The sequence below is a fragment of the Arvicanthis niloticus genome, chromosome 29 (genome assembly GCF_011762505.2).
Source record: "Arvicanthis niloticus isolate mArvNil1 chromosome 29, mArvNil1.pat.X, whole genome shotgun sequence".
Lineage (NCBI taxonomy): Eukaryota > Metazoa > Chordata > Mammalia > Rodentia > Muridae > Arvicanthis > Arvicanthis niloticus.
The window spans coordinates 7,565,525-7,591,867 of NC_133437.1; the positions used below are offsets into that span (position 1 = coordinate 7,565,525).

The window sequence follows — 26,343 nt, forward strand, 5'->3', positions numbered from 1 at the left end:
TTTTTGTTTGTTTTTCATGTTTTTGTTTTGTTTTCTTTCGTTTTTGTCTTCCTGACCCCACCACAGTGATTATTTTCCTTGAGTCGATTGCAAACCTTGGCCATTATCATTTTCCAATCCTCTTATCCTTGTTCAAACTGTCTATTTCCCAAAGGAATGTCCATCCCAGTGCCATTCTCTGCTGAAGATGAGGAGGGACATCAGCAGGAAGAGGCAGAAGCTGTTTACCAGCATCTCCAGGGCTGGAGTTGGATGCTGTTCAGTTAAAGCTGGGGGTAGTGGTGGTGGGTTTTTTGTTTTTTGTTTTGTTTTTATTCTTTTTGTTTGTTTGTTTTTCGAGACAGGGTTTCTCTGTGTAGTCCTGGCTGTCCTGGAACTCACTCTGTAGACCAGGCTGGCCTCAAACTCAGAAATCCACCTGCCTCTGCCTCCCAAGTGCTAGGATTAAAGATGTGCGCCACCACCTTGTTTTTATTCTTGAAAATATTATACAAAATGAAAATGCACAGATCAGTACTGTTCTGGACCACCATACACTACTGGACTTGTACAGGATGTAGAACTGCAGCCAAACTACTGACTGAACTCAAGGACTATTAAGAAAAGCACCATGGTCATTTAAAGACCCATTCTTTCCCAGACCTGCCTTAGTTTTGGAAGTTGATTTGAAGTAACTATAATGGCAAATGTCCATTTTTATCTCAGGTCTCACTGAATACAAACCTCATTTAGGGCTGTATTGAATTGGGGTTTTTTGTTTGTTTGTTTGTTTTGTTTTGTTTTGTTTTCAAAAGTTCTATTCAATTTAAAGTTATTCTATTAAAATTTTTATTCTTAAAAAGTTTTGGTATATATTAAGATGAAATTGAGATTTTTTTTTTCTCATTAGATTAACATTCCCACTGTGGATGTTAGGGATTTGGTATTTAGGGTTGATACAACCAGTTTTAAAATAACTGATTTTACATGTGATAGTTTATATTTAAGTTTTCTATTCATTATCTTATGGTTGTGTTTATGCAATTTTTACTTAAGGTTTAAAGTTACTTAAACATTTCACAAGCTCTGGTGTCTCCTGTTTCTTTTATGGCATAGTAATAAAACCTGGATTGTGAGGTGAAACCTGAAAAGCAGGTGTTGAGGGCTTGACTCACCAGCTTAAGCCTTAGATACATTGTGCATATCAGTGATTGTTACTCTGTTCTGGGCCTCTGCAATGGAGTTAGAACGTTCCAGAGAGAATCCACTCCTTTATCTTGGATTATAGAGGGAGAATATACGTGGAGTTTAGTTGAGCAGTGCCCAGCTGAGCTATATAGAGTGGTAGTAATAGACAAATGTATTGATGCACACGGGGACACTTGTCATTGAAGCTGCTCTCCATTACTGTAAAGGGAACTCAGGGAGGTCCATTGCTCACTGCTGCCACAGACTGAGACTGACACTGGAAAATGAAACAGTATCTTCATAGTTTTGCCCAGATGTAGGGAAAGAAAATGTCTCAATTCTCTTTTGTCTATAGCAAAGAGATTATATAGAAAAGACTTAACAGAGTTGGGTGAATGGCTCAGTTGGCAAAGTACTTACCAGTAGGTTTGAGGATCCAAGTTTCACCAAGAACCCCATTAAGATAAACCATGATGGGTGGCCATGAGAAGGAAGAGACCATGTCCTTTATGGCAGAGTGGTTTTCCATCTCATCTCTTTCCTCCAGCTCTCCTCCTTCCTTGGGAGTATGTTTTTTCCTAATCAGTGATTCTTGCTTTTTATGCAAGTAGAAGTCTCTAATCGATTCCTTGAGGACAGAAGATCCTAGAAATCCTCCAGAGGGTCTTCTGAACCTTGTTATCATCCAATATCAGTGGTGTCTATTTTCAAATGCTTAATGTGTATACTTTCCTAAAGAGTATCACATGAGCTGGAGCGATGGTTGAAAAACCTGAAGCATGGTGGTAGATGGGAGAGCTTACCCACTTATGATGTTTAAGTCTATATGTTCAGTCCTCAGTACCTGCTCGAGACCTCAGATTTACCACTCTCCAGTGTGTTCTGACATGGTCTTCCTGCCCAATGTACCAAATGTAAGACTCTAGGGAGCAGAGCCTTAGGTTACCGTGGCCCCCTGAGTGAACCATGTGGAGGTGTGAATAGATGCAAAAAGCAAGAGGAATTTTAATGATCCAATGCATTGGGGTCGTCCTGCAACCAAAGGAGAGGCAGCCACCCTTGATGTTTTTAATGATGATCTGTGAGCAAAATAAACCATTTTCTCCCCAAGTTGCTTTTGGTCATGGTGTTTTTTTTTTTTTTATCACAGTAGTATTAACCCTGACTAAAGCACAACTTTTATATGGATCAACTTAATAATTTCTTTCCCTAAGTTGGCAGTCATTTAGTAAACAAACAGTGGTGGTTTTTAATTCCCAGAAGTACCTTAAATCTGGAATGATCATCTGGTAGAAGGATTCTGACCTCAAGAAAATAATTTGGAGAAATCGAAGGATGTCTTTCATTAACAATATTACTGCTAAGGTTAAGTCAGGACCAGATAGGATGAAGCAGTAATGAGACTTTTCCTCTTTTCTTTTCTTTTCTTTTCTTTTCTTTTCTTTTCTTTTCTTTTCTTTTTCCTTTCTTTTCTTTTCTATTTTTCTTCTCTTTTTTCTTTTGCCCTGATATATTTAAGATAGATGTTCTGTGACTACAGTCATGACCAAAGTTCTTTCGGAGCCTTCAGCTCTGTGCTCATGTATCATTTGGCATATTTTGTTGATTAGGCATGACTGTAGTTCCAGAACTTTGGGGTTCAAAACAACCACTTGAGTAAATTTGTTAAAAGTAGAAATTCATAGGCCCTAATAGCCAGAACTTTAGATGCCACAGGGGTGATACAGGACAAAGGAGGCCTTATTGTCAAGGGACTCTCCAGGTGAGTGGTGGAGTCAGTGTGAAAGATGATGTTACACCAGTAGACCACAGGACTACTGCCTTTCAGCTTGGAGACATTAACATCAGACTTCTAACCAAAGAGGCAGGCTCTCTCAGTAGTACTTCTGAAAGTGTGGTCCTGGATTGAGAAGTCTCCAGGTTGCTGGGAACTGATCAAAATTTAGATTCTTGTATACTACTCTGTATCTATCTATAGAATCAGGAATGTGTAGGACCTATGTCTACAGTTTTACAAACCCTTTTATAGGATGTCAGGGCATACTGAAGTATGGAAACAACTGGTACAGTTCATTGATAACAAAATTTCTGGATGTCAAGAATTACCTAAAAGTTTCACAAACTTCCCAAAAAAGCTCACTCTCTGGGGGCCACCTGCTCAAACATCTGAAGTATTGGAGACATTTGTATTTCAACTATAACATTGTGTCCTTCATTTAGGCAGAAACAGCATTTTTTTTTTCCGTGCTGTGACTTTATTTCACTTGCTGTAATTATATAGTATAAGCATTCCCATGTTGTCTTTTCATAATTGTATTTATTATTCTGAGCTGTATATGTTTTTATGGGCTTCTTGTTTATGCAGTTCTGTAAATTAAACCCACATCCTCACAAGTATTAGGCATGGACTTGACCACTAACCCACAACTTCAGCCTTCATGTAAATTTCTACAGTCATTTCCTTTTTTTAAAAAAAAGTTTTTGACACTTATGACTATCATATGAATAGATTCTATTGTTATTGTCATTTTATAGATTAAAAGAAAACCAATCTCATCAAGAGAGAAAGTGACAAGATTTTAAGTTCACACAGCAAGTGATGGGCAGATCATGAAAGTAAACTTACCTCTAGAAGCATCTAGCTTGGGACATGGAGGAGCAAGGCAGCAGTGATAAAGGTGTAATGTCTGAGCAGCATTCTGAGTACAGGCCTTGAATAGCTTAAACTATAAACAATTCTGTAAGGTAAGGACTATAGTTGTTCTCAGTATGGAAGTATGCAAACTGACCAGCCAGGAAGAAAGTTATCAAAAATCTAATGTCTATGCCCTAACTCTTTCCATCTCTTAATTTCTGTAAATTAATTTTCATGATTAACATATAAAATGGTCTCATTGTGACACTTTCATATTTTGCTCTTATTTGATACCCACCACCCACAAATGCACACATACACTGCCTTCTCCATCTCCAACAAATCACCTTGAGATTTTGATTGAGATTTCAATGATTATGTATTAAGCATTATAACAACCACAAAGCACACGTGACTGTCAAAATACAAATTGAAATGAATCAGGTTAAAATTAAAACTCTGGTCCTAATTGCACTACCCCCATTTCAGGTAGTTCTCAGGCTCAGGTGGGCCCCACAGACTGCTTCAGCTGTGGCAGAAGGCTGTGCTGGTGCAACAGTCGGTCTTCAGGTCATTTGTTTCTTTTTCCCCCTGTATTAGTCAGAACTCTCTAGCATCACAGAACTTATGGAATGAATCTCTCTCTTTATAAAGGGAATTTATTGGAATGACTTACAGGCTGCAGTCTAGCTAATCCAACAGTGGCTAGCTATGAACTGAAAGTCCAAGAATCTCGTAGTTGCTCAGGATGTCTCAGACACTTGGTCTTCTGTATATTGGAATCCCAAAGATGTAGGCACTAATGCCAGTGAAAGAGGATGTGCCAGCAAAGTGAGGGCAAGCAGGCGAAGAGCAAAACCCTCCTTCTTCCATGTTCTTATATGGGCTTTCAGCAGAAGGTGTGACCCAGATTAGAAGTATATCCTCCCTTCAAGGTCAGTATTATAGGCAAATGTCTTCCTGCCTCAAGATCTAGATCAGAGGTGTGTCCTCATACCTCAAAGGTCTGGACTAGAAGTGGATTCACCCACCTCAAACCAAGCAGAATATGTCACAGGTGTTCCTCCATTTCTGGGTTGTACTTCACTCCAGATATCATCAAGGTGATAACCGAGAATAGCCATCACACCCCCTCAGCCCCGGAACTGGGGCTTGAACCTATGCCCTCATACATGCCAGGCAGATTCTCTGTCATTGAGCTATGTCCAACCTCCTACCCCCACCCCTTTTTTTAACCTTCCTTTGTTTTCAATTTTATATTTTGAGAGAAGCTCTTATTAATTTTCACAGGCTGACCTTAACCACGTGCAGGAAGCTAGGGCAGCACTGTACCACCATGTCTGCCTGTGAGCACCTTTTATTCTTGTCTGAGTAGTCTTTTTGGTGTTCTTTTGAATTTTTTTAAAAATTTGTTTTTGAAAGTTCCTTGTAGTTTATGTAAATATAGTTAACTTAATTTTTTGTGTGCTCGCCTGATACCTTATACAATTTCTAACCTTTTTTTTTTGTTTTGTTTTATCTCAGTTCATTGGCTTTTTCTTGATTATGTAGTGTAGGAGGCATGTAGGTCCTTGTGCTTCAGGTATGTGCTATGGAAACCAGGAATGTTAAAGATGCGTGGTTGTCTCTTCAAACAAGGAGATCTAGAACGGGTTTTCTGCCCAGAAGGCTGGAAATGGATGTGGTTAATAGCCTTTGCATTAGCTGTGTGCAGAGGACATACCAGCCCTCCCCAGAACTTTATCTGAGTTTGTCTCAATCTATGCACACAGATTTGGGTTAATTTTCACCAGGAAACAGTCTGCAAATGGTACTGAGCTTAGATAGGACTAAAGTAAACTACTGGGGGCCAGATTCCAGAAGTTTGAACCAACACTGGCTACTGAATGGTGCTGGATCCAACTACTTCCCTTTCTCTTGCAGATTGTTAATGTGCTGGCCATGATTGATGGATGCTCGTGTGCACATGCACACACACATACACACACACACACACACACACACACACACACACACACACACCAAGTATAGTATTGCTCTATATTGGGTCATAGTGCCTGTTAACAAAGATACAGTTATACAGTTTCTTCTTTTGTACTACTTGTGACTTTACTTCTGTTCTCCTGGCTTGTTGCATTCCCTAAGGTCTTGAGTGCCATGCTCCTGCCTTAGAAGGAAAGCCTTTAGTCATTACTGTTGAGAGAATTACTACCTGTAGGTTGTCCACAGGAAACTTTTATCAAGCTCAGGACCTTTTCCTCTGTGTCTACTTTGCTGGCAATATTTTAAGATCATTTCATGGTTGCTTCTTCATCCTCTTCTTCCTCCTCTTCTTCGTCTTCCTCCTCCCCCCTCTTCCCTTTCCTCCTGTTCTTCTGCTACCACCACCACCTTCTCCTCCTTTGCTTCATCTTCATCATCATTTTGAGGAACAGTCTCAATGTAGCCCCCAGGAGCATGAATTTTCTGCTTTTCCTTAGCCTCTTGACTGCTGGGATATGGGTTTGACCTACCATGCTCAGATCTCCTTTATGCTATTAATACAGTGTGTTCCATTAACTTATTATAATTAATTTACTCATATAGAAATGAAAATATTTGATTTTTACACGTTAAAGTGATTATTAAATTTTTTATTTATTTACATTTATTAGCGAGGTGTGTGTGTGTGTGTGTGTATGTGTGTGTATGTGTGTGTGAATTGCCAAGGCACACAGGTGGAAATATAGATGACCTTGGAGGAGTCAATTCTCCTTCACCATGTGGGTCCTGGGAGTCATGCTCGGGTGACAGCTTGGGAGCAAGTGTCGTTGCCCTCCGAGTCATCTCAGTGGCCCACACATTTACACTGTTCTACAATAAACCCTTGGATTTTTTTTTTCCTGTTTATAAGCCATTGAATTTGATTTGCTCGTGTTTTAAGGTTTGGGGATTAGTTTAGTTAGAAGTTTACGTAGTGTTCATTACTTTGTTTTATGTTTTATACTACCTTTCTCTAGATTTTATTAGCGTAAAATTGATTTCTTAGAAGAGCGTTCCCTTCTGTACCCTGAAGTTCTTTATATAGACTTGCTTGTTGTTAACCCATTCCTCAGTGACTGACACAGCTGGCCAGTTAAGCTCTAAGTCTTGATTAGACTTTCTGGGGAGATTGTAAATTATTGATCATTTTCTTTGCTTTGCATGGATCAATTTAGACTTTTTTTCTTGTAGCACCTTGGAATACTTGTCTCTTTTTAAAGATACTCTAATGTCAGCTAAGCACTAAAATCGGCAGGCTCAAATTGTAACCAGTGCTAGCTTACTGTCCTTTCTAATTGACTTTTTAAGTGACCATATGAAACGGTAAGTTTCATTATAACTAGTTTTGTGGGAGAGTTAGGAGTGTATTTATCTGTCTATATTCCTATTATAAAAAGAAACATATTTGGTTTGGGGTTTGGCTTCTGTGACTTAGCCTGATTTCCCTTTTGTGGGTTCTTAGTTTTGTTGATAAAAGAACTGAAACAATAGTCTCAGAAGAAAACTTGGGGAGCAGTTCTTTCATTTCCTTCTTCCTTCCTCCCTCCCTCCCTCCCTCCCTCCCTCCCTCCCTCCCTCCCTCCCTTCCTTCCTTCCTTCCTTCCTTCCTTCCTTCCTTCCTTCCTTCCTTCCTTTCACTTTAAGATATAAGCAGCAGGTCAGGCGACCTATGCATGCTGCCAGCTCTAGGGACCAGGGAGGTGAATGAAGGAGTGCAAAGATCCTTTTGAGTTAGTATCACAGACAGGCTCAGCAGCTGGTGTCAGACGAGAGCATTTGTCGGAGAAAGAATGAGAGTGTCCAGGGTTTCAGAGTGAGTGGATTTCTTCTTGTGGGTGTTTAATATTTCATTTCTTACAGTTCTAGATGTTAATCCTTTATCAGATACACGATAAGATTTCCTCCCATATGCCTGCTGTCTCCTTCCCCACCCCCACCCCCGTTGTACAAATACTTTTGCATTTCATGCAGTATTATTTGTCAGTTTGTGTAGTTATCTCCTGAAATGATGAAAGCCTGGTGAGAATATTCTTGCCAGTTGGTGGTTGGGGTTACTTGGGATGATTGGTAGGAGAGAGAAAGACTGTGGGGATATAAGAGGCTTCTCAGCGTCCCGGAAATAGCTCTGATAAACTGACTGACTTGGACCTTTGCAGAAGCCTTTCTTGTTACACAAAAGGCATTTTTATTGATTCCTTGTGATTTTGACATCATGCACTCTGGTCCTGTTCATTTCCCAGTCTCTAATATCCACCCTTTGATCTTGCAACCTACAAAAAAAAAAAAAAAAAAGCATACAAACAAAAAAAAAAAAAGGAAAGAAAAGCATAGAAAACATCTCTCTTCATGGAGCTGTAGTATGTCACAGTGTGTCCCACAGTACATCCCTCTGTCCACACATCTTCACTTGCTGCTGTTCATTACAATCATTGAATCAATGGTCTTGTTAATCACTGGTCCATTAAACCAGAGTCATTGTCTCTGGCTTCCATGACATAATGAATATTAGATTCCGGGACTGGAAACTCCTGGTTATCCTGTTGTTGCCCTGTGTCATGGAGATCCTGGAGCTCTGGCTCAGTAGGACTTACCCTTTTACTTATCCCAACCATTTGAAGGTGACATAGTTTTGAGCCTTGGATCTGGGTCTGAGTTGCCCAGGGCTCTGCCTCCTCCTTATCTGCAGGAGTCTCCGGCTCTATTCTAGCTAGGACACCCAATGCCACCATGGACAGGAGGCGAGGTCAGCTCTCCTGCCCTCAGGCCAGCTCACCCTAAGGCCTCCAGAGCCAGCTCCACAGTACTTCCCTGTCTGGAAGCATTCTCCCAAAAGGTACTTTTAGCAAGTCCTTTCCACATACCAAAACCGCTCATCTGGCTTAGGAGTTATCTAAAGGAACCATGACCTTAAGCAATTCTCAGACGTCCTGGTTTGCCAGGACTTAGATCTAAGTTATGCAAGAGCTCTGAGAATCATTGGGAAGAACAACTTCAGTCAACCTCAGATAATAATCTCTGACTATTCACAGAAGCCTATGTGCCATCACTCAGAGTGCATCTCGATTCCATGGCTCTGCTAAAATTCTGCTACAAGTTTTAGGGTTTCAGCAGCCCACCAGTGATCCATTTTGAATGATTTTTGTACAGGGTGAGACAGATGGGCATCTATTTTTCATTGTTGGGAATGTGGTATTAGGAAAGGACTGTTTCCTCGGAATGTAACATGACCATTAGCTACCATGGAGCAAAGATTGTTGTGACCTACCCAGTACTCTTCTTACTCATGGTCATTGCAGTGAAATAAGCAAGACATACAGGTTAGCTAGTCCTGTGGTGTGGTGATGGGAGTATGTATCTCCCTTCTAGAAGGAAAGCGACTGGACTGGGATTTTCCCCATCACACACCCTTCCACTGGTGCACATGGCTCCATGTGGTCTTGGGTGCAGAGTGTTAGGAGGTGGACGATTAGCTGAGGTCAGGACTCACTGATGCAGCACTTGTGAGTGCATCACCGGGGCTGGGCCAGACTTTCCAGTGATGGAATGTCTTAGTTACCCATACTCTTGTAACTAACTCCGGCAAACTCAGTGGCTCACTGTAGCGCACAGCCTCGCCGATAAGGAGAACGCCACACTCAGGATTCTTCTGACAGCATTTATTGAACAGCTCTTCAAGATGGAGAAAAGGGGAAGGACACTGAGCTCAGAAAGCCCGCTGCTTAAATAGAGCTTTGGGAGACGTGCAGATCCCTCATTGGCTCAAATCTTTCATCCAATTGTCATACTCGGTTTTCGCGCCATGCGCAGGCGCATTCTCAAGTAAAGCTTCCGTGAAGAACCAGGAAGCAGAAGCCTGCGCCATCTTTTAATGGCGAATGCGGCTCCTTACATCTCCCCCTTCCTTATTAAACTGCAACAACAATCGAGGGCTGTTAGGTTGCCGATCTAGCCCACCGTTCTACCGATAGGCGTTCAAGGCAGTTAAACAGTACGAGACCCTCCACACCTTTTATCCCGTGCAATGGGAACCTGAGCCACGGGAAGTGTGGAGGACCACCACTAGGATACCTGGTGCAATGGGAACACGAGCCCTCAGGATATCCTATTAAGTGATGGTGTCTCATTGTTTAAGCAGATTCAACCAGGCTTGAGGGGATGTTCCCTGCTCCACGACAAGCAATGTTTGCGTGATCACCACCTTATCCTTTTGATGTTGTTGTTTGAATTTGCAGAGCCACCAGAGGGTAAGCAGCACTCCCCCAAAGATCATGCAGCCAAATAACCCTACCCCCACCCATTCCTTACTGCCGGAGTAAAATTTTCATATTGAATGGAGGTATTTATATACACAAGCAGGAGAGCACAGGTGAAAACACTTTACCACGTGCACCATACAGCTGAGGTCACTAAACAGCAAAACAAGCTATGTGGGATAAACAATATATTTATCAGAGTGTGCTTCAGCTGTTATAGGCTTTTGACAACCAAGTCTTTCATCAGGGTATATGGTTCCAGATGGCTGCAAAGTTGATCTAGCCGCTTTCTACTAAAGTCGGCTCCCAACAGGAGGTACCCCTTTTTAAATTTTTTTTTCAAAAGGGAAGGCTGGGAAAACTTACGGAAACCGTGCCTGTCCTAAGTTGGAGCAAAGGACCCCAGCCTCACTTAAGATGGTGAGGCCTCCCTTATTTTAGGGGCAAGGGTCTCAATATGCTCTCTTACCCGTCATTGGCTATCTGGCTTAGCGCATAAGTTAGGGGTTAATCCTCGTCAATCTTGATGACAGAGGTTTCAGAGTCCCCTACTTTCAGCCTGTAATAGCGGACCTGTATGGGTTTCATTTGTTATCTGTTGCCGTACCAAAGCCATCAGTTTGAACAGCATGAACCCGAGAGACAAGAGACTTAATATCTAAACTGTTGATATAAAAGCAAACACTCTTTAAGGCAACACACAACTTCCCCTGTTGGAGAAGTGAAAGGTCTAAGCCTTGTACCCACAAATTTATACCAATGAAATCCTTGAATTTTGCATCAGCTTAGTAACAATTATACAGATAAAGACAGCCTAATATTAACCACCTCAGTCCCCAAGTCCAGGGAATTGGGGCGCCGACTCTTCATTAACTTCTTCAAGCTGAACATGGGCGTTGACTTTTAGAAGAGGAATGAGGGGAAGGGTAAATTGAAAGCATCTGAAGTCTGTCTTAACTGCATCCAGCTGAAAGTCCAGGGCATCAGTGAACATGCAGGTGATAAGATTCATTCTCCAAAGCTGTGTATTCTGCAATATACAAATCTCAAAACAAACTTTAGTATCAAGATAATTATTTTGATTCTCTGAAATCTAGTGTTCTGGAGGCCTCTAGTGTTCTCTGTCATGTCTGATCCATATAATTCTGGAAGACATAACTACTATCTTAATGACCTCATCAGAAAACTCATAGAAAAACCTTTTTTTCCAAATTAACCTTTCCTTAAGCCAGTAACCAGAAAAACCTTTACATTGAGTTTTTATCCAGAAAAATATTATACAACTCAGAATCACACCCATTTTGAAAGTTAAATCTATTAACATTATCATTCTGCTTAGCTCTCTGTCTAGAGCAGCCTTCTATTTATTCCTCGTGTCTTTAAAGCCTTTTTCATCTGTTTTTACTCACTTATTTCTTGCCCCATTTTTGTTACTATACAATCACCTTTGTTTCACTTCCGAATTCAGCCAGCTCCGTCAGTCGACTAGTTCTCCAGCACAGGAGTGAGGATGACCGCTTCCAATTCCCGTGGTGTCCTTCACTGTATCCCGCTTACTGGAGCTCTAACATTGAGACTCTGTCCAAATTAGCCTTTCCTTCTTCGTTTTCTTCTCTATCCTAGTTTTCTTTTCTATTTTATTAGCGCTCTTTCCCTTTTCTGCTTCTGATAGGCTATCTTGTTGTTAAGCCAAACAAGATCCACCATACCTTGCAGAAAAGCGTCTAGACTCTCCACGCCGCCAGTTCTGAATTCTCTGCGAGCCAACAGGGTCCTTCGTGACTGGTCAAAACCCCGAGACGTTCGGCTCCGCCCGGGTTTTGGTACCAAATGTAGCGCACAGCCTCGCCGATAAGGAGAACGCCACACTCAGGATTCTTCTGACAGCATTTATTGAACAGCTCTTCAAGATGGAGAAAAGGGGAAGGACACTGAGCTCAGAAAGCCCGCTGCTTAAATAGAGCTTTGGGAGACGTGCAGATCCCTCATTGGCTCAAATCTTTCATCCAATTGTCATACTCGGTTTTCGCGCCATGCGCAGGCGCATTCTCAAGTAAAGCTTCCGTGAAGAACCAGGAAGCAGAAGCCTGCGCCATCTTTTAATGGCGAATGCGGCTCCTCACAGCTCACCAAGTTGAATTTGGGCGGAATTGTTTCAGTGGCCCATTGGCTCCACTCTTTGAGAATTAATAGATGTTTGCTTATGTTTCTCCAGGGAAAGTCACACAAACTGAATATCCTGGTTTCCCAGCATGAGTCATGGAAGGGCTCCCCCCTCCCCCCAATATATATTTATGACAAATATGTTGAAAATTAGGTGGCTGCAGCTATGTGTATTTATTTCTAGGTCTTCTGCTTTCTCCCATTGAACTGGTGTCAGGTTTTGTGTCGTTAAATGCTGATGTGGCCCCTACATTTGAAACCAGGTGTAGTGATGCTGCCACTGCTACTTCTACTGAAGATCGTGTTCACTAGTCAAAGTCTTTTGTGCAGCAGTATCCATCCTAGAACTGTTTTTGGACTTCTGTGACAACTGTCACTTGTATTTTGATGGCAATTGCATTAAATCTGTAAGTCATTCTTGGTAACATGGGCATCATCACAACTCTCGCAGTCCTTAAGCTTATCTTGACAGAATGTAGAATCAACTTGGAGATGGGCCTCTGGGCATGCCCGTGGAGGACTATTTTGATTGCATTCATTGACGGGAGACGATCATCTCAATTGTGGACTGGACCATTTTCTGGGTTGAGGAATGCTGAGCTGTATAAGGTGGAGAAATAGCTGGTCAGCAGCAACAGCCTTCATGTATCTCTCTGGTTTGGGGGTATCATGTGACATCACCTGATGTTCCAAATGCCTGCTTGCCTGCTTCTTTTAGTTCCCCGGTATGATAGACTGTACTAAGACAGAGCTGTCCTATGGAGTTTCTTTTGTTAGGGTATTTTGACTACTGCAACAGGAAAAACAAAACAAAACAAAAAAAAAAAACTACCAGGATAGCAGGATGGGCTTTTTGTTTGTTTGTTTGTTTGTTTATTTTTTATGTTTTTAGGGTTTTTTTTTTTAGTCTGTTAAAGGTCTCATTATAAAACTTTTTCAACTTCTTTGTTAGTATTTGTTAGGTATTTTACTGTTTAAATTATTATATATGAATTTTTCCTAATTTCTTTTTCTTCATAAATATGTTATTAGTATATTAAAATACCTAATGATTTTCACGCCAGTTTTATATCCTGCTGCTTTGTTGAAAGCGTTTCTCATATTTAATATTTCTTTGCTGGCTGAGTGGAATGGTGTATGCCTTTAATCCTAGCACTTGAGAGGCAGCAGGTAGATATCTGTGAGTTTAAGGCCAGTGTGGTATTCATAGGGAGATCCAGGACAGCGAGATCTACATAATAAAACTCCGTATCCTAATTACCGTTCTAGTGCTGTGAAGAGATGCCATGGCCAGCGTAACTCATAAAAAGAAAGCATTTAGTTGGGGGCTTGCTTACAGTTTTAAAGGGTTAGTCCATGATCTTCATGACAGGAAGCAGACAGGCATGACACTGGAGCAGTAGCTGAGAGCTTTACATTCTCATCTGTGTGCACCAGGCAGAGAGAGAAAGAGACTGGGCCTGCTGTGAACTTTTGAAACCCCAAAGCCCAGTGACACACCTCCTCCAGCATGGCCACACCTCCTCCAGCATGGCCACACCTTCTCCAACAAGGCCACACCTCCTAATCCTTTCCAAACAATTCCACTAACTAAACATTCAGATGTACTGAAGACCCCCATACTCAGGAGACCCTTCCTCAAGCCTCCGGAAATCGCGACCACCCAAAGATCACAAGAAACCATACCTGGATGCAATCAGCAGAGGTTTATTAGGGAAAGAGCCAGCGGTCAAAACGACAAGCTCTTTAGCTCTAAGAGCAGGATTTTGGCCCCGAGTGGTGGGTTAAAGGGTCTTTTATAGCATGGGGTGGGGGGAGGAAGGCATTTTCGTGCGCTTACACATGAATGGTTGCATTTTCGCGCGCTTACACATGATTGGTTGTTTTACAAATTTTGAACATAGCACTGGGAAGACCAAGGGAGGGGTAACCAAGAACAGTGGAACATTTCAGAGAATCTAGCCCAAATGATCTAGAGTCATGTGAAAATCACTGCACACTCATTCTTCTCAAAAATGTGGTTTTTACCATGCTATTGTGTCCTATCCTGCCATTTCAGATTACTATCTTTACTTTTTCCGGCTATAGCCCCACCTAGGTGGCAGCATCTTTATCTGTAGTCAGGAATGCCTTCCTGCCTTGGGCGAGGCTTGGGGAATGTAATCCAGCAAGTGTCCTTCACCTGGAATGTGAAGGCCTGAAATCTTATTTTCAGTTCCACGTTCTGTAAGGTGAAAAATCTACACATATTTCATAAAATGGCCTTTATAATTTTTCACTCTACAGTACGAGCCTCTGGGGCCCATTCTAATTCAGACCACCACATTCCACTCTTTGGCCCCCATAGGCTTATAGCCGTATCATAATGCAAAATACATTTGGTTCAAATTCAAAATTCTACATAATCTTTCTCAACAATGTCTAAATTTCTAAAGTCTAAAGTCTCTTCTGACTCTAATGCAATCTGTTAATTGTGAACCCCTGTAAAATCAAAATCAAATAGCGAAACACACACTTCCAACATACAATGGCATGAAATACACATTACCATTCCAAAAGGGAGGAAAGGGGGCATATCGAGGAAATGCTGAACCACAGCAAGACTGGAAACCAGCAGGGCAAACTCCAGATGTAGCTGTAGGTCCGACCTTCAGTGGCGTAGACGATTCCTCACAGCTCCCACTCCTCCCATCTCTGTTGACTGCATCCTTTCCTCTCTCTGGACCTGGTTCCATATCCTGTCTGCACCTCTTCTTGGCAACCATCCCACATGTCTGGCATCTCCACCATGTCAGGGTTCTCCAAGCAAAGCAGGCCTCACCTCCACAGCTTCATGAAATAGCCTCTCTTGCCTCCATATAGAGACTCCCCTGCCACATACCTGGCCTCAGTAGCCTTCCTTAACTGTGGAGGAAGACTCCATAACCCGTCTCCAGTTCACTGTTGACTCTAAAGCCAGAACCATGAGGTGGAAGTTGCCAAGTTCTACTAGCTGAGGCTGGAGCCGGGCCCCCTTCTTGAATTTTATTCGTGTAAACTTTCTGTTGGTACTTAGGCCTAGGGAATCTCTCAGGCCTTTTCCTCCCATAGATTGTAAGATTAGCTGTGTGGGGCCTTTTTGTTCTATCCAACAGCAGGTCTGGAAGTTTCTCATCTGCTTGAGCACAGTACTTGGTTTCAACGTTACATTTCCTGCTTTGATTTTTTTTTTCCCTCTCAAACTACATTTCAGTATTTCTTTTGTCCCACCTAAGGCTTTTTCTTGTAGATCTGCCTAAGAGTGACTACTGATAACCACACAGTGCAGTCAGTCATTGCTTACACTGAAAATCTCCACTGCCAATGGAATTAGTCCCCAAACTCCTCTAATTAGCATCACACAGATTCTTAGGACAAGGGGGGAAAAGTAGCCAAATTCTTCACCAAAATAACACAAGAATGATCTAAGCCACTTGCTAATATTCTTCCTCTCTGAAACCTCTTGAGCTGGGCTTGCACGGCCCATGTTGCTCTCAACACCGCTGTCTTTCATGGTCATACTACCGTGGCCCATCTCAGTGCATTCAACTGCTCTTCTAATCCACAGTCCACACTGCGTAAGAGCAGCTTGGTCAGGCCTGCCTCAGTAATGTCCACGCCTGGGCCCAACTTCTGCCATAGCCACTGTTCTCCTGCTGGGAAGAGACACCAAGGCCAAGGCAGCTCTTCTAAAAGCATTTAATTGGGGACTTGCTTACAGTCTTAGAGGATTAGTTCATGATTAACACAGCAGGAAGCAGCCAGGCTTCTTGCTTGAGCAGTAGCTGAGAGCTTTATATCCTGATCAGCAAGCAGAAACAAAGGGAGGTGGGGATGTCACAAGGAGGGAGTGACAGGGAGATACACACAGAGAGAGAGACAGAGACAGAGAGAGAGACAGAGACAGACAGACAGACAGACACACAGAGAGAGACAGAGAGATCACCTGGCATAGGCTCTGGAAACCTCAAAATCCACTGCCAGTGATATATCTCCCCCAAAGAGGCTTTCTAATCTTTCCCAAGCAGTCCTACAAAGTTGTGTAAGGGGCCATGAATCACCAAAGAATGATACCCCAGACTCAAATAGTATGTAAATGCAAAGAGTGTTTTATTCTTCAGAAGTTCACCATTACCTAGATAGACCTTGAAGTGAGCTCACAGGTGGATTTAAAGCACTTGAGGGCAATTCCTGGGAGGGTTAGATTATCTCTATCTTAATCTTGGCTCTGTCTCTAAGGACATTCCATTATGGAGCATGAGGGCTGGCTGGAAACTGCTGCTGACCCATTGTCCTTGTTTCAGGCCAGGTAATGGGCAGCATTTAATGGTGGGGCGTTTCTGACTAGCTGCCTGAAGCCTGGGGTTTTTTTTGTTTGTTTGTTTGTTTGTTTGTTTTGTTTTGTTTTGTTTTTTGCTTTTATTTTTGTTTTTTTGTTTTTTTTCTAATAACTGACTTGCTTGGTCTTACCTTGACTCTTCCAGTTCTTAGGGCTAGTCTTTTAAACTGCCAGTTTGAAGCCTGTCATGGAGTCAACCTAGCCTTCTCAGTAGTGACTAAGCATTAAAATATATCACCCTATAAACTATCCTGTGGGTCCTGAGAACAGACCGTGTGTCCTCTGTAAGTGCTCTTAATGGCAGAGCCATGTCTTCATCCTCTTATGTATGTGTCTCATCGAGGACATGTACACATTCACGCGGGTGCTTATAGAGGCTAGAGGAATTGGGTCCCATTGGAGCTGGAGTTACAGGAGGCTGTGAGCTGCCCCATGAGTGCTGGGATCTGAACTTGGGTTGGACAATATGAACTCTTACCCGCTGAGCCATCTCTCTAGCCCTTGATGTGTATATATTGATTGAATCATCTTTGATCCTTGAAGTGAAACCAGCTTGATCATGATTTTATGATATTTTTTTTGTTTGTTGTTGAATTTGATTTGCAAGTATTTTATTTAGGACTTTTGCATGTGTGTTCTTCAGGAAAACTGGTCTATAGTTTTGATATTGTGACCTTATCTGATTTCAGTACTTCATCATTGAATAAGTGTTCTTTCTGTTTCTATCTTATGGAATTCTTCAAGGAGTCGATTTTAACTTTTCATTAAAGACCTGTTAGATTTGAGCGGTAAATGTGTGCGGTCCTGAGCGTGCTATGTTGGGGAGTCTATCATCACTCTACTTCACTGCTCATTAGAGACCTGCTAGAGTTGTTGGTATTTTCTTCATTCAATTTTGGTGGGCTATTTTGTGGTTTTTTTTTTTTTGTTTGTTTGTTTTTGAAATATGTTTTCAAAGTATCCCCTAATTATCTTGAGAATTTATTTGTAATCTGCTTGATGTCTCCCTTGTCATCTGTAATTTTATGAATTTAGGTCTTAAGAGTTAATTGATCTTGTTTATTTTGTTTTTCAACGACCCGTTAATGCATTTTTCTCTAGTCTTTGGATTTCTGTTTTGATAAATTTCTGCCTTTGTCTTTTCTGTTTTTTTCCATGTCTGCCCTTGGGCTTGCCTTGTTCCTGGTTTTGCACCTTGCTGTGCATCACACATGCTTGGGAGTGCTCTACAATCGCAGTGCAGTCTCTAGCTGTGTGTGCATCCTGCATGCTTGGGAGTGTTCTACATTTCCAGTGCAGTCTGTAGCACTTACTTAGTCTTTCCTCTTAGAACATCCTTTGCTGTTGGGCTGTCATTTTCATTTGATTCTGGGATTAAAATTTTATTTTTTATTTTGCGCATGTGGGAGTTTTATCTACATGTGTGTCTGTGTACCCAGAAAGGCCAGAAAAAGGCACTGGATCTCCACTGGGACTCAAGTTACAAACGCTTACGAGTCTAAAGTAGGAGCTGGGAATAGAACATACGTCTCCTGGAAGAACAGCTAATGTTCTTAAATGATAAGCCATTTTCTCCAGCCCCAATTTATTATTTAAAAAAAAAAAAACATTTCCCTGATGATGCCTGAAACCCACTGGTCATTCAAAAGCCTGGTGTCCAGCCCCCCTCCCCCCCCCCCCGTACCATGTGTTTGCATAGTTTCCATCATTACTCTTATTGGTTTCTAGTTTTATTCAATTATGATTTGATAAGTTGTATTTTTTTTTCATGTGTAGATACTTGCATTATGGTCTAAAATGTGATTCATGTCAGAGGAGGTTTCATGGCCTGCTCGTAAGAATGTGTGCAGAAAAGAAGATTAATATTCTACAGTCAATCATTTGGTATATAGTGTAAATTGACTCTGACATTTCTTTATTGGCTTTTAGTATGGATGACCTCTCTGAAGATAAGTGTTACATAAGCTATCCACTGCTACGTTGTCAAGATCTACTTCTCCTTTTATGTATGTTAATATTTGTTGGATAAATTGAGAGCCCCAATGTTTGATGCATACATAGCTATAGTAACTCTGTCTTCTTGGTTGGTCATTACCTTCTTCACTATGTAATGACCTGCTGTATCACTTCTGGTTAGATTTGGCTTGAGGTCTGCCTTATCACCTGCCAGAGTGGGTAGGCCAGCTTCTTTGATGCTTCTACTTGAGGGTGTAGCCGCCTGTGGCCACAAGTCAAGTGGGTTCACCTGAAAGGGGGGCTGGGAATGAAAGGGGATGGAGGGCGAGAAGAGATGAAGCCAAGACAAAGTTCTCTGATCAAGGCTTGAAATTTAATAATTGGCTTTCACATATAAAGGAAAAGGGGAAGCCCCACCCCCCCAGAATCTCTTCTTGGTTCAGCCCAGGGGCTGGGCAAGGCGATAGCAGTCTAGGAGGTGCCAAGGATAGCTTAGCCGTGTGGGTGAGAGGGTGTGCATCCTTAATCAGGGGCCGGAGGTGTAGGGAGCAAGCTCAGCAGGCAATCCATTCAGCTCAACTCTTGTGGCAGACTGCAGGTCTCCAATGCAGGCAGCTTCCCAGGTCCTTTGTTATCTCTAGTAGTAAACAGCATGTTCCGGCCTGTTCAACCTAGGGGCTGCTCAACCTAGACAGGTTGGCAGCGTGGGGGAAGGGCACATGAGGGTGTGTTGATTTTCCCATCTGTGTCTTTGCCAGTGAGGTGTGTTTCTTATAGTTCAATCTTCTTATTCTTTTTTTTTTTTTAACCAGATCAGCTAGTACAGACCTTTAAATTGTAGAGTTAATATCATTTACATTTAGAGTTTGGTAATGTCTGTTGTTTCATTGGTTGTTTTCCTGTTTGGTTGTGTTGTTCTTTGTTATTTTCTTTCTCCGTTGTATCAATGAAGAGTTTGGAGTTGACTAATTTGGATATGATTCGTCATTGTCTACTTTGCTTTCATTCATCCATCTCTCTTATAAATGTATTCTCTCCTGTGTTATGGCTGGTACTGCATTCCTTCTCTCTGATTTGAATTCATCTATGTTCTGCAATGCTGGCTTGATGGTAATAGATTCCTTTAACTTTTTTAGGTCTCAGAGTACCCTTATCTGCTGATTTTAAAAGATAGCCTTGCTATATAACTTTGTTAGACATTATTTACCTCAGGAATTGAAATACACCATTCACGCTTTCATGACATTTAGTTCTGTTAAGCTCTCTGATGTTATTCACAAGTGTTTTCTTTTGTGTGTCAGTTGGCATCTTCTCTTACAGCTCTAATATTGTTCCTTGTTCTGTGTTTTTGTCATCTTGGCCATAATAGGTCTCTAGTCATGTCTGTATAAGACTCCAAACGTGCACTGTGCTTGGATATCACTGTATTTAGATTTGGGGAGTCTAGGCTATAAATCACTGACTAGATTTTATTTATTTATTTATTTATTTATTTTGTTCGTATCTCAGTTTCTTCTTTTATCTAATGGATTCTTAGGTTTAGTGTCTCAATCATATCCCATGAGACAGAAAAACTTAAAAAGCCCAAATAGCAAGCTAACAATACCAACACCACAGAAAATAATGTGTAGGAGAAACAGTTTGATGACGTTTTGAGTACTGGAGCCATCCAGGTGCAAGGGTCAGTGAGCTGAGGTTTGAGCCCTCTCTGTTTCATGATGGCATGAATGGGTGCCAGGTTCCTGTGCTTCTGAATCACTCAGTGTTGTCTTCCCTCCTTTCATTTTTCATTCTGAGAATTTGTCTTTTCTTCAATTTTTGGTTTGATTTGCTTATCTAAGGGTATATTAATTTTCTTGCATTATTCAAAACCCAACAATTTGGCTTTACTGATTTTTCTCTAATGACATTTGTTTTCCATTCTATTTTTCTTATGCTCTTTTTTAAAAAAATGACTTATTTATTTGTATTCTATGTATGTGACTGTTTGTCAGCATGTTCACTACATACCTGGTGCCAAGGAGGCCAGGGAGAGTATGTGCTCCCTTGAACTGAAGTTACAACATCTATGTTAGTGCTGGGAAACTAACCAATGTCCTCTGCAAGTGCAGCAAGTTCCCTTAATGGCTCAACCAGTTCCCTGGCCTCGTTTTCTATGTTCCTTATCATTCTTTCAAAACGTTTTTATGTGTATGTGTGTTAAATGTATTTGCATACATTTATAAATTGAGGCCAGAGGTCAACATTAAGTGTCTTCAGTTGCTCTCCACCTTTTCTTTTGAGACAGGTCTTTTGCTGAACCTGATGCTCACCGATTGGCTAGTCTGGCTAGCTAGAAACTCCAGGGATTTTCCTGTCACTACTCTTCCTATGCCCTGTTACCAATGCATGCAACCACACCCAGCCTCTTTACATGCGGGCTGAAGTTCCACCCTTGGGTTCTCATACGTTTGTGGCAGGCATTGTAACTGAGTCAGCTCTCCAGCCAGCTGTTGGGTCTTTCTTAATAAGTATATGTGTGTATTGCTCTTACCTTCTTAAGACAGCATCTTTGGAATTGATCTCAATACTTAATGCTGTATAGAACAAGCATTTAAAGTAATTTTAAATACTGCTTTACCAGTTTCCACAGATTTTGATATATTTTAATTTCATTCAAATTACTTCAACCCAGGATACTTCCTAATTCATTTTGCTTTCATAAGCTGGGGAGAAATATGGTGGTGACGACATCTGTGAATATTTCCTGTTTTCATACTTGCCATCTCTTTAATTTTCTATTATTTTTGTTATTTAAGATGCTCTATAAACTAGCTGCTTCTTATTTGTAGTTATTTTAATAATATTTTAACTGTATTGTGGACAGAGGGTATATTTTGCATTTTATTCCTTTAAATTTATTGAAACTTGTTTTATGTCTTAGCATTATAGGCAAATGAATATTGATGTATAATCAAATAAATGTTATCTCTCTGTGTATAAAATGCTTTATATATGTCAATTATATTAACTTGATTAATAAGTGTTTTGGTCTTCTGTACTCTGGTTAATTTTCTCTTGTTTTTGTTATTTATTGATCTGTTTTGGTCTGTTCTGAGATAGACTTTCACTTTGTAGCTCAGGATAACTTGAAAATCACTGTTGCCCAAACTAACCTTGAGTTATGGCAGTGCTCCTGACACACACACACACACACACACACACACACACAGTACACATACACATCACATATACACACCATACATACACATGCCCCACACACACACCACACATACAGACACAACACACATGCACACCACTCACACACACAAATAGCACATAGCACACATACACCACAGATACACACACACACACACACACACACACACACGGAGAAACAACATGAAAGTAAAGCTAATGAATGGTGTCCTCAGTTTCCTCGAAACCCATTTAATGCTCCTCTGCTTTCTTCAATGATTAATGGCAAGTACACTGTCATGTATTTATTGGTAACTTCTGTTTCTATTTTAGGGGATGTGATCAACCTTGGCGACAGACAGCTCACTGTTATGCATATGCCGGGTCACTCCAGAGGCAGTATTTGCTTACATGATAAAGACCGCAAGGTACTCTTCAGTGGTGACGTCGTGTATGATGGATCACTGATTGACTGGCTCCCGTACAGCAGGATCAGTGACTATGTGGGAACTTGTGAACGTCTCATAGAGTTGGTGGACAGAGGTCTTGTGGAGAAGGTGCTTCCTGGGCACTTCAATACCTTTGGTGCCGAAAGGCTGTTTCGTTTAGCTTCTAACTATATTTCAAAAGCTGGGATATGCCACAAAGTGTCTACTTTTGCCATGAGATCTCTTGCAAGTTTAGCTCTCCGTGTAACAAATCCTAGGACCTCACCCTAGTATCGACATGGGCCATTTGTTTGTATTAATTGTGTAAATTAACCCAGTTCCCCTGTGTTGTTGGAAACAGTTACTAGTGAGCATTTCTAAATGTGCTTTAAGATCACCATTGTATGTTAGAGGAAAAAAGGATTAAGGAAGAAGAAGAAGAAGAAAAAAAAAAGCAGAGTCTTAGGTTAGTATCTTTTCCTTTTCTCCAAGGAAGAAGCCACTTAAATACGCTTGTAATTGGCCAGTGCTGTCATTTCAGAATGTGTGTTCTGGTGGTGATGTGGGTGCTCCAGGCATCAAGGATACACTTGGCAGCAGCTCCAAGAACTGCCCTTGTCCCATAGTTTACTTCCCCAGATACCTAGGGGGAAATCGTATGGAGTTCTGTGCTTACCCTTTACACTTGATTTCATCTCCATACTTTATTTAAAGATAAAGTTTCTTGGGTTCAAAAACAAAGTAGAACTCAACAAACTAGTTCTAAAATGACAGCTAAAACAGCCCGTATTTGTGATCCTGGATTTTACGCCCCCTTTTTTATTTTTTAATTCTTTGTATAAGTATAAGGCATATACCATGCTATATAATTTAACGTATGAGCAGTGCAATGGATTTTTTGTCTTACTGCAAAGCTTTAAATGTAAATTTCAGAGCACTTCAGTAAAAAGCCACTGTTTGTTGTTTGTTATTGTGTAAGTAATATTTTCAGTCATGAAAGTGAAATTCAAATTTATGCTCTCTAACTATAACTTATCAGATTTCTTAAAAAAGGGCACTGTCAGGCAAATTTGAAAATAAACACATTGAGACTAATTTTTTATTCTATCCTATTTTAGTATTAATAGATACTATAAGCAAATTTTTTTTTCTGGTTAAATAGCAATTTCAGTATTGTGTCATGTTTTACAGTACCAAAACAACTCCTGATATCTCTGACATCTTGATGCAAACAATTCTTTTAATTGATATAACATGTATATGTACCACAGAAGAATACATTTATTGCATATTGTATTATCTATTAACTAGAGCAAATGGCCTTCTTATCCTGATTCACAACACCTGTTCCTGTTCAGTAGTCTTCGTCGTAAACAAAAACAGTCTATGTTCATTATGTCATAGAAAATTATTAAGCTATTAATTATTATCACTATTCAGTGATACTAGGTAAAATGTTTGGGTTTGGTGCTTTTAATAATAATAAATTTATCAAAAAGCCTTTTGGCACATTTCATAAAAGTTTTTAGAAGAGTTTCCCACTACCGTTTTATTAGTAATATTTTATTATTGACATTGTAGACCAAACAGGTCTACTCCGTACCAACCAGCAATTCTTATTTCTGTCAAGTTATGTCATTTTTTTTTCTCTGCAAACACCCAGGTTCTTTAGGTTTTTATTCATTCAGTAGACACACATGCTGGCATGCATGTGCACACACACAGACGCAGGCATGCCACACTTACACATAGGTGCACAGTACTGTGCTAAACAATGTAGGATGTTTGAAAGTGAAAGAACCAGTTATAGCTAGAAGTTAAGGCCACAAAATCCAAGAAGTAACGTATGCAAGTTGACATTAATAAACATGATGCTTAAATATAAAGGACACAAGGAAGGGTGTGAAGGTGGGTAAGGCAAAGTCCCTGGAAGAGGGGATTTTTTTTTTTTTTTAGTCAGATTTCAGGGAGGCTGGGAAATAAAAAAGATGTGAGCCTACATTTTCAAGAATTGCTAGATAGGCTAGCCTATTCCTCGCGACCATATAAATTTAATTTTCTGGAGTCCCATTTCTTCCCAGAACGGGTTTCTGATTGTGTACGTGGCTCATTCTTAAAGTCAGATGGACTGAGCTGTCGTGTGCCACCACGTAAACCTTCATGATTGGCTCTGTATGAGGTGTCATGAGTGTCTGTCGTGTCCTTGAAGACAGTGGGGTCTGTTTCAACTGGTGTCACCGTACCGAGAATAGAGGTTGGTTCAGGGCAACTGCAATCACTTAGTAAGCCTTAAATATAGCCATTATTTTTGTATCAGCAGCACAAAATAAAGCCAAAAATCCTTAATCATTGACTATTTTATCATATTTTAGTATTTACTTTAAAGTCAGGATAGAGTAGGCATTAAGCTTTATTAAGAAAATTTATTCCTGATGAGATGTCTCTTTATTTATTAAAAGTGCAATTTCTCAGTATAAATTGATATTTGTCGATCTCACCAATTTTTTTAGTTTTCTAAATTCCAATGTAAGATTGCGATATTTCACTATTGCTACCCTGCGAAAAATACAGAAGTAAATTTATACTCATTTAGTATCCACAATACATTTTAAATTTGCATCCTAGTTCCAGCACCCAGAGATAATTGACCAGCATCATACAGTATGGACTAGGAACAATGCTAGTAATTGAACACAGGTTTGTCTGCTCCCAAACCATAGCCTCTCTTAAACCTGCACAATACACAGAATTGCCCACATATATTTTTACTTTCTAACATGCCATATATGTGAAAAATAAATAATATAAAATCCTAATAGCATTTTTAGAAAATAAAAAAAAAAATATGTATTTTCACCCTGACAGTGGCCCTTGTAAATTTATGATTTTTCAGAACTAGAATATTGTAAGTGTAACTCAAGGTTGTCAAAATGTTAGACATGTCAAAATGATTTCTTATTTATTATTGCTAATAATGAACTTGTGGACTTTCACTTTATTTATTTAATTAATGTCTCCTTTTAACTGAGAAGCTTGAAGCAAACAGAAACCTTGTATGTTATACTGATGTAATTGAGTATCTGGTTATGTGTATTTGTTCTAATATAGGTAATAATATGAATGTGACATGCACAAATTGTTCTATAATTTTCAAATAAGTCTATGTAAACATTGTATGGTAACTATTAAAGTGGCCATGTATTTCAGTGTTCAAGTGGTGCTTTTTATATAATATTAACGGATGTCCTTTTAATATCTTAGAGGAATACATACTATATAAAACATTTTGTTTTACTAAATGAAATTTTGAAAGATTTGTAACAATAAGGATAGAAAAAGCTATACAGAACCCAGAGGCAGCAGAACACCCGCAAAGGCTATTAAAGTTCATGCAGAGGAATCCAATCAGCAGACTCAGGAGCAGTACAGTTTCTCCTGTGGGAGATAAAGGTTTATGCCATCATAAAAACAAACCTGAAGTTGATTGAAAGTGTAGATGTGTAAACCAGAGCTATACATGTATGTAGTAGAAATGGGAGGGGCCGTGTTACATTAAAAAGAATCAATTACAACAAAATTTAAGTTTTCATTGGCTTAAGATTTTATGTCATAAAAACTGGAGAGAGAAGGAAGGTGGGGGAAGGACTATGAGGAGGAAGAAATAACTCATAACCTGTGTACTTCTTTAACAGCACAAAAGATTGACTAAGCCAAGCATATATAAACAGTGCTTACAGTGAAACAGGTAGACCACCATAGGAAAGGAAAACATTTCTTCTACGAGTTTAGGTGTTGTGGCTTAGTTCAAGATTTAAGCGAATCAAATTCTGATTAGAGAAAAACATACAGCTGTATTTAATGTGCATACAATATCTATACAAAATCCTTCATATATAAGAAGGATTCATATACATATATGTATGCATAGATTCATATATGTTATATATTAAAATATATACACAGATTCATATATAATATGCACATCCTTCATATATAATGTACATACTTTTACATCTATACAAAATCCTTCATATATAAGTCTTTCATATACAAACAGTGCTGGAAAGACAGTTTAGTGATTTAAGACCTCTAGCTGTTCTTCCAGGAGAACTGTGTTCAGTTCCCAGCACCCATGCTGGCCATTTCATAACCAGCTGTAATTAGAGTTTCAGTGAGGAGAACCCT

General features: G+C 40.2%; 1 protein-coding gene across 1 annotated transcript in view; it reads left to right on the plus strand.

The window, feature by feature from the left end:
* Mblac2 (metallo-beta-lactamase domain containing 2) overlaps positions 1 to 25,367 on the plus strand; it is a 40,167-nt gene extending 14,800 nt beyond the window's left edge. Inside the window, exon 2 of the mRNA XM_076927077.1 lies at positions 22,064 to 25,367. Within this exon, the coding sequence (XP_076783192.1) occupies positions 22,064 to 22,449 (386 nt within the window). The 3' untranslated portion in view covers positions 22,450 to 25,367. The remainder of the gene's footprint in view (positions 1 to 22,063) is intronic.
* The last annotated feature ends 976 nt before the right edge of the window (positions 25,368 to 26,343 follow it).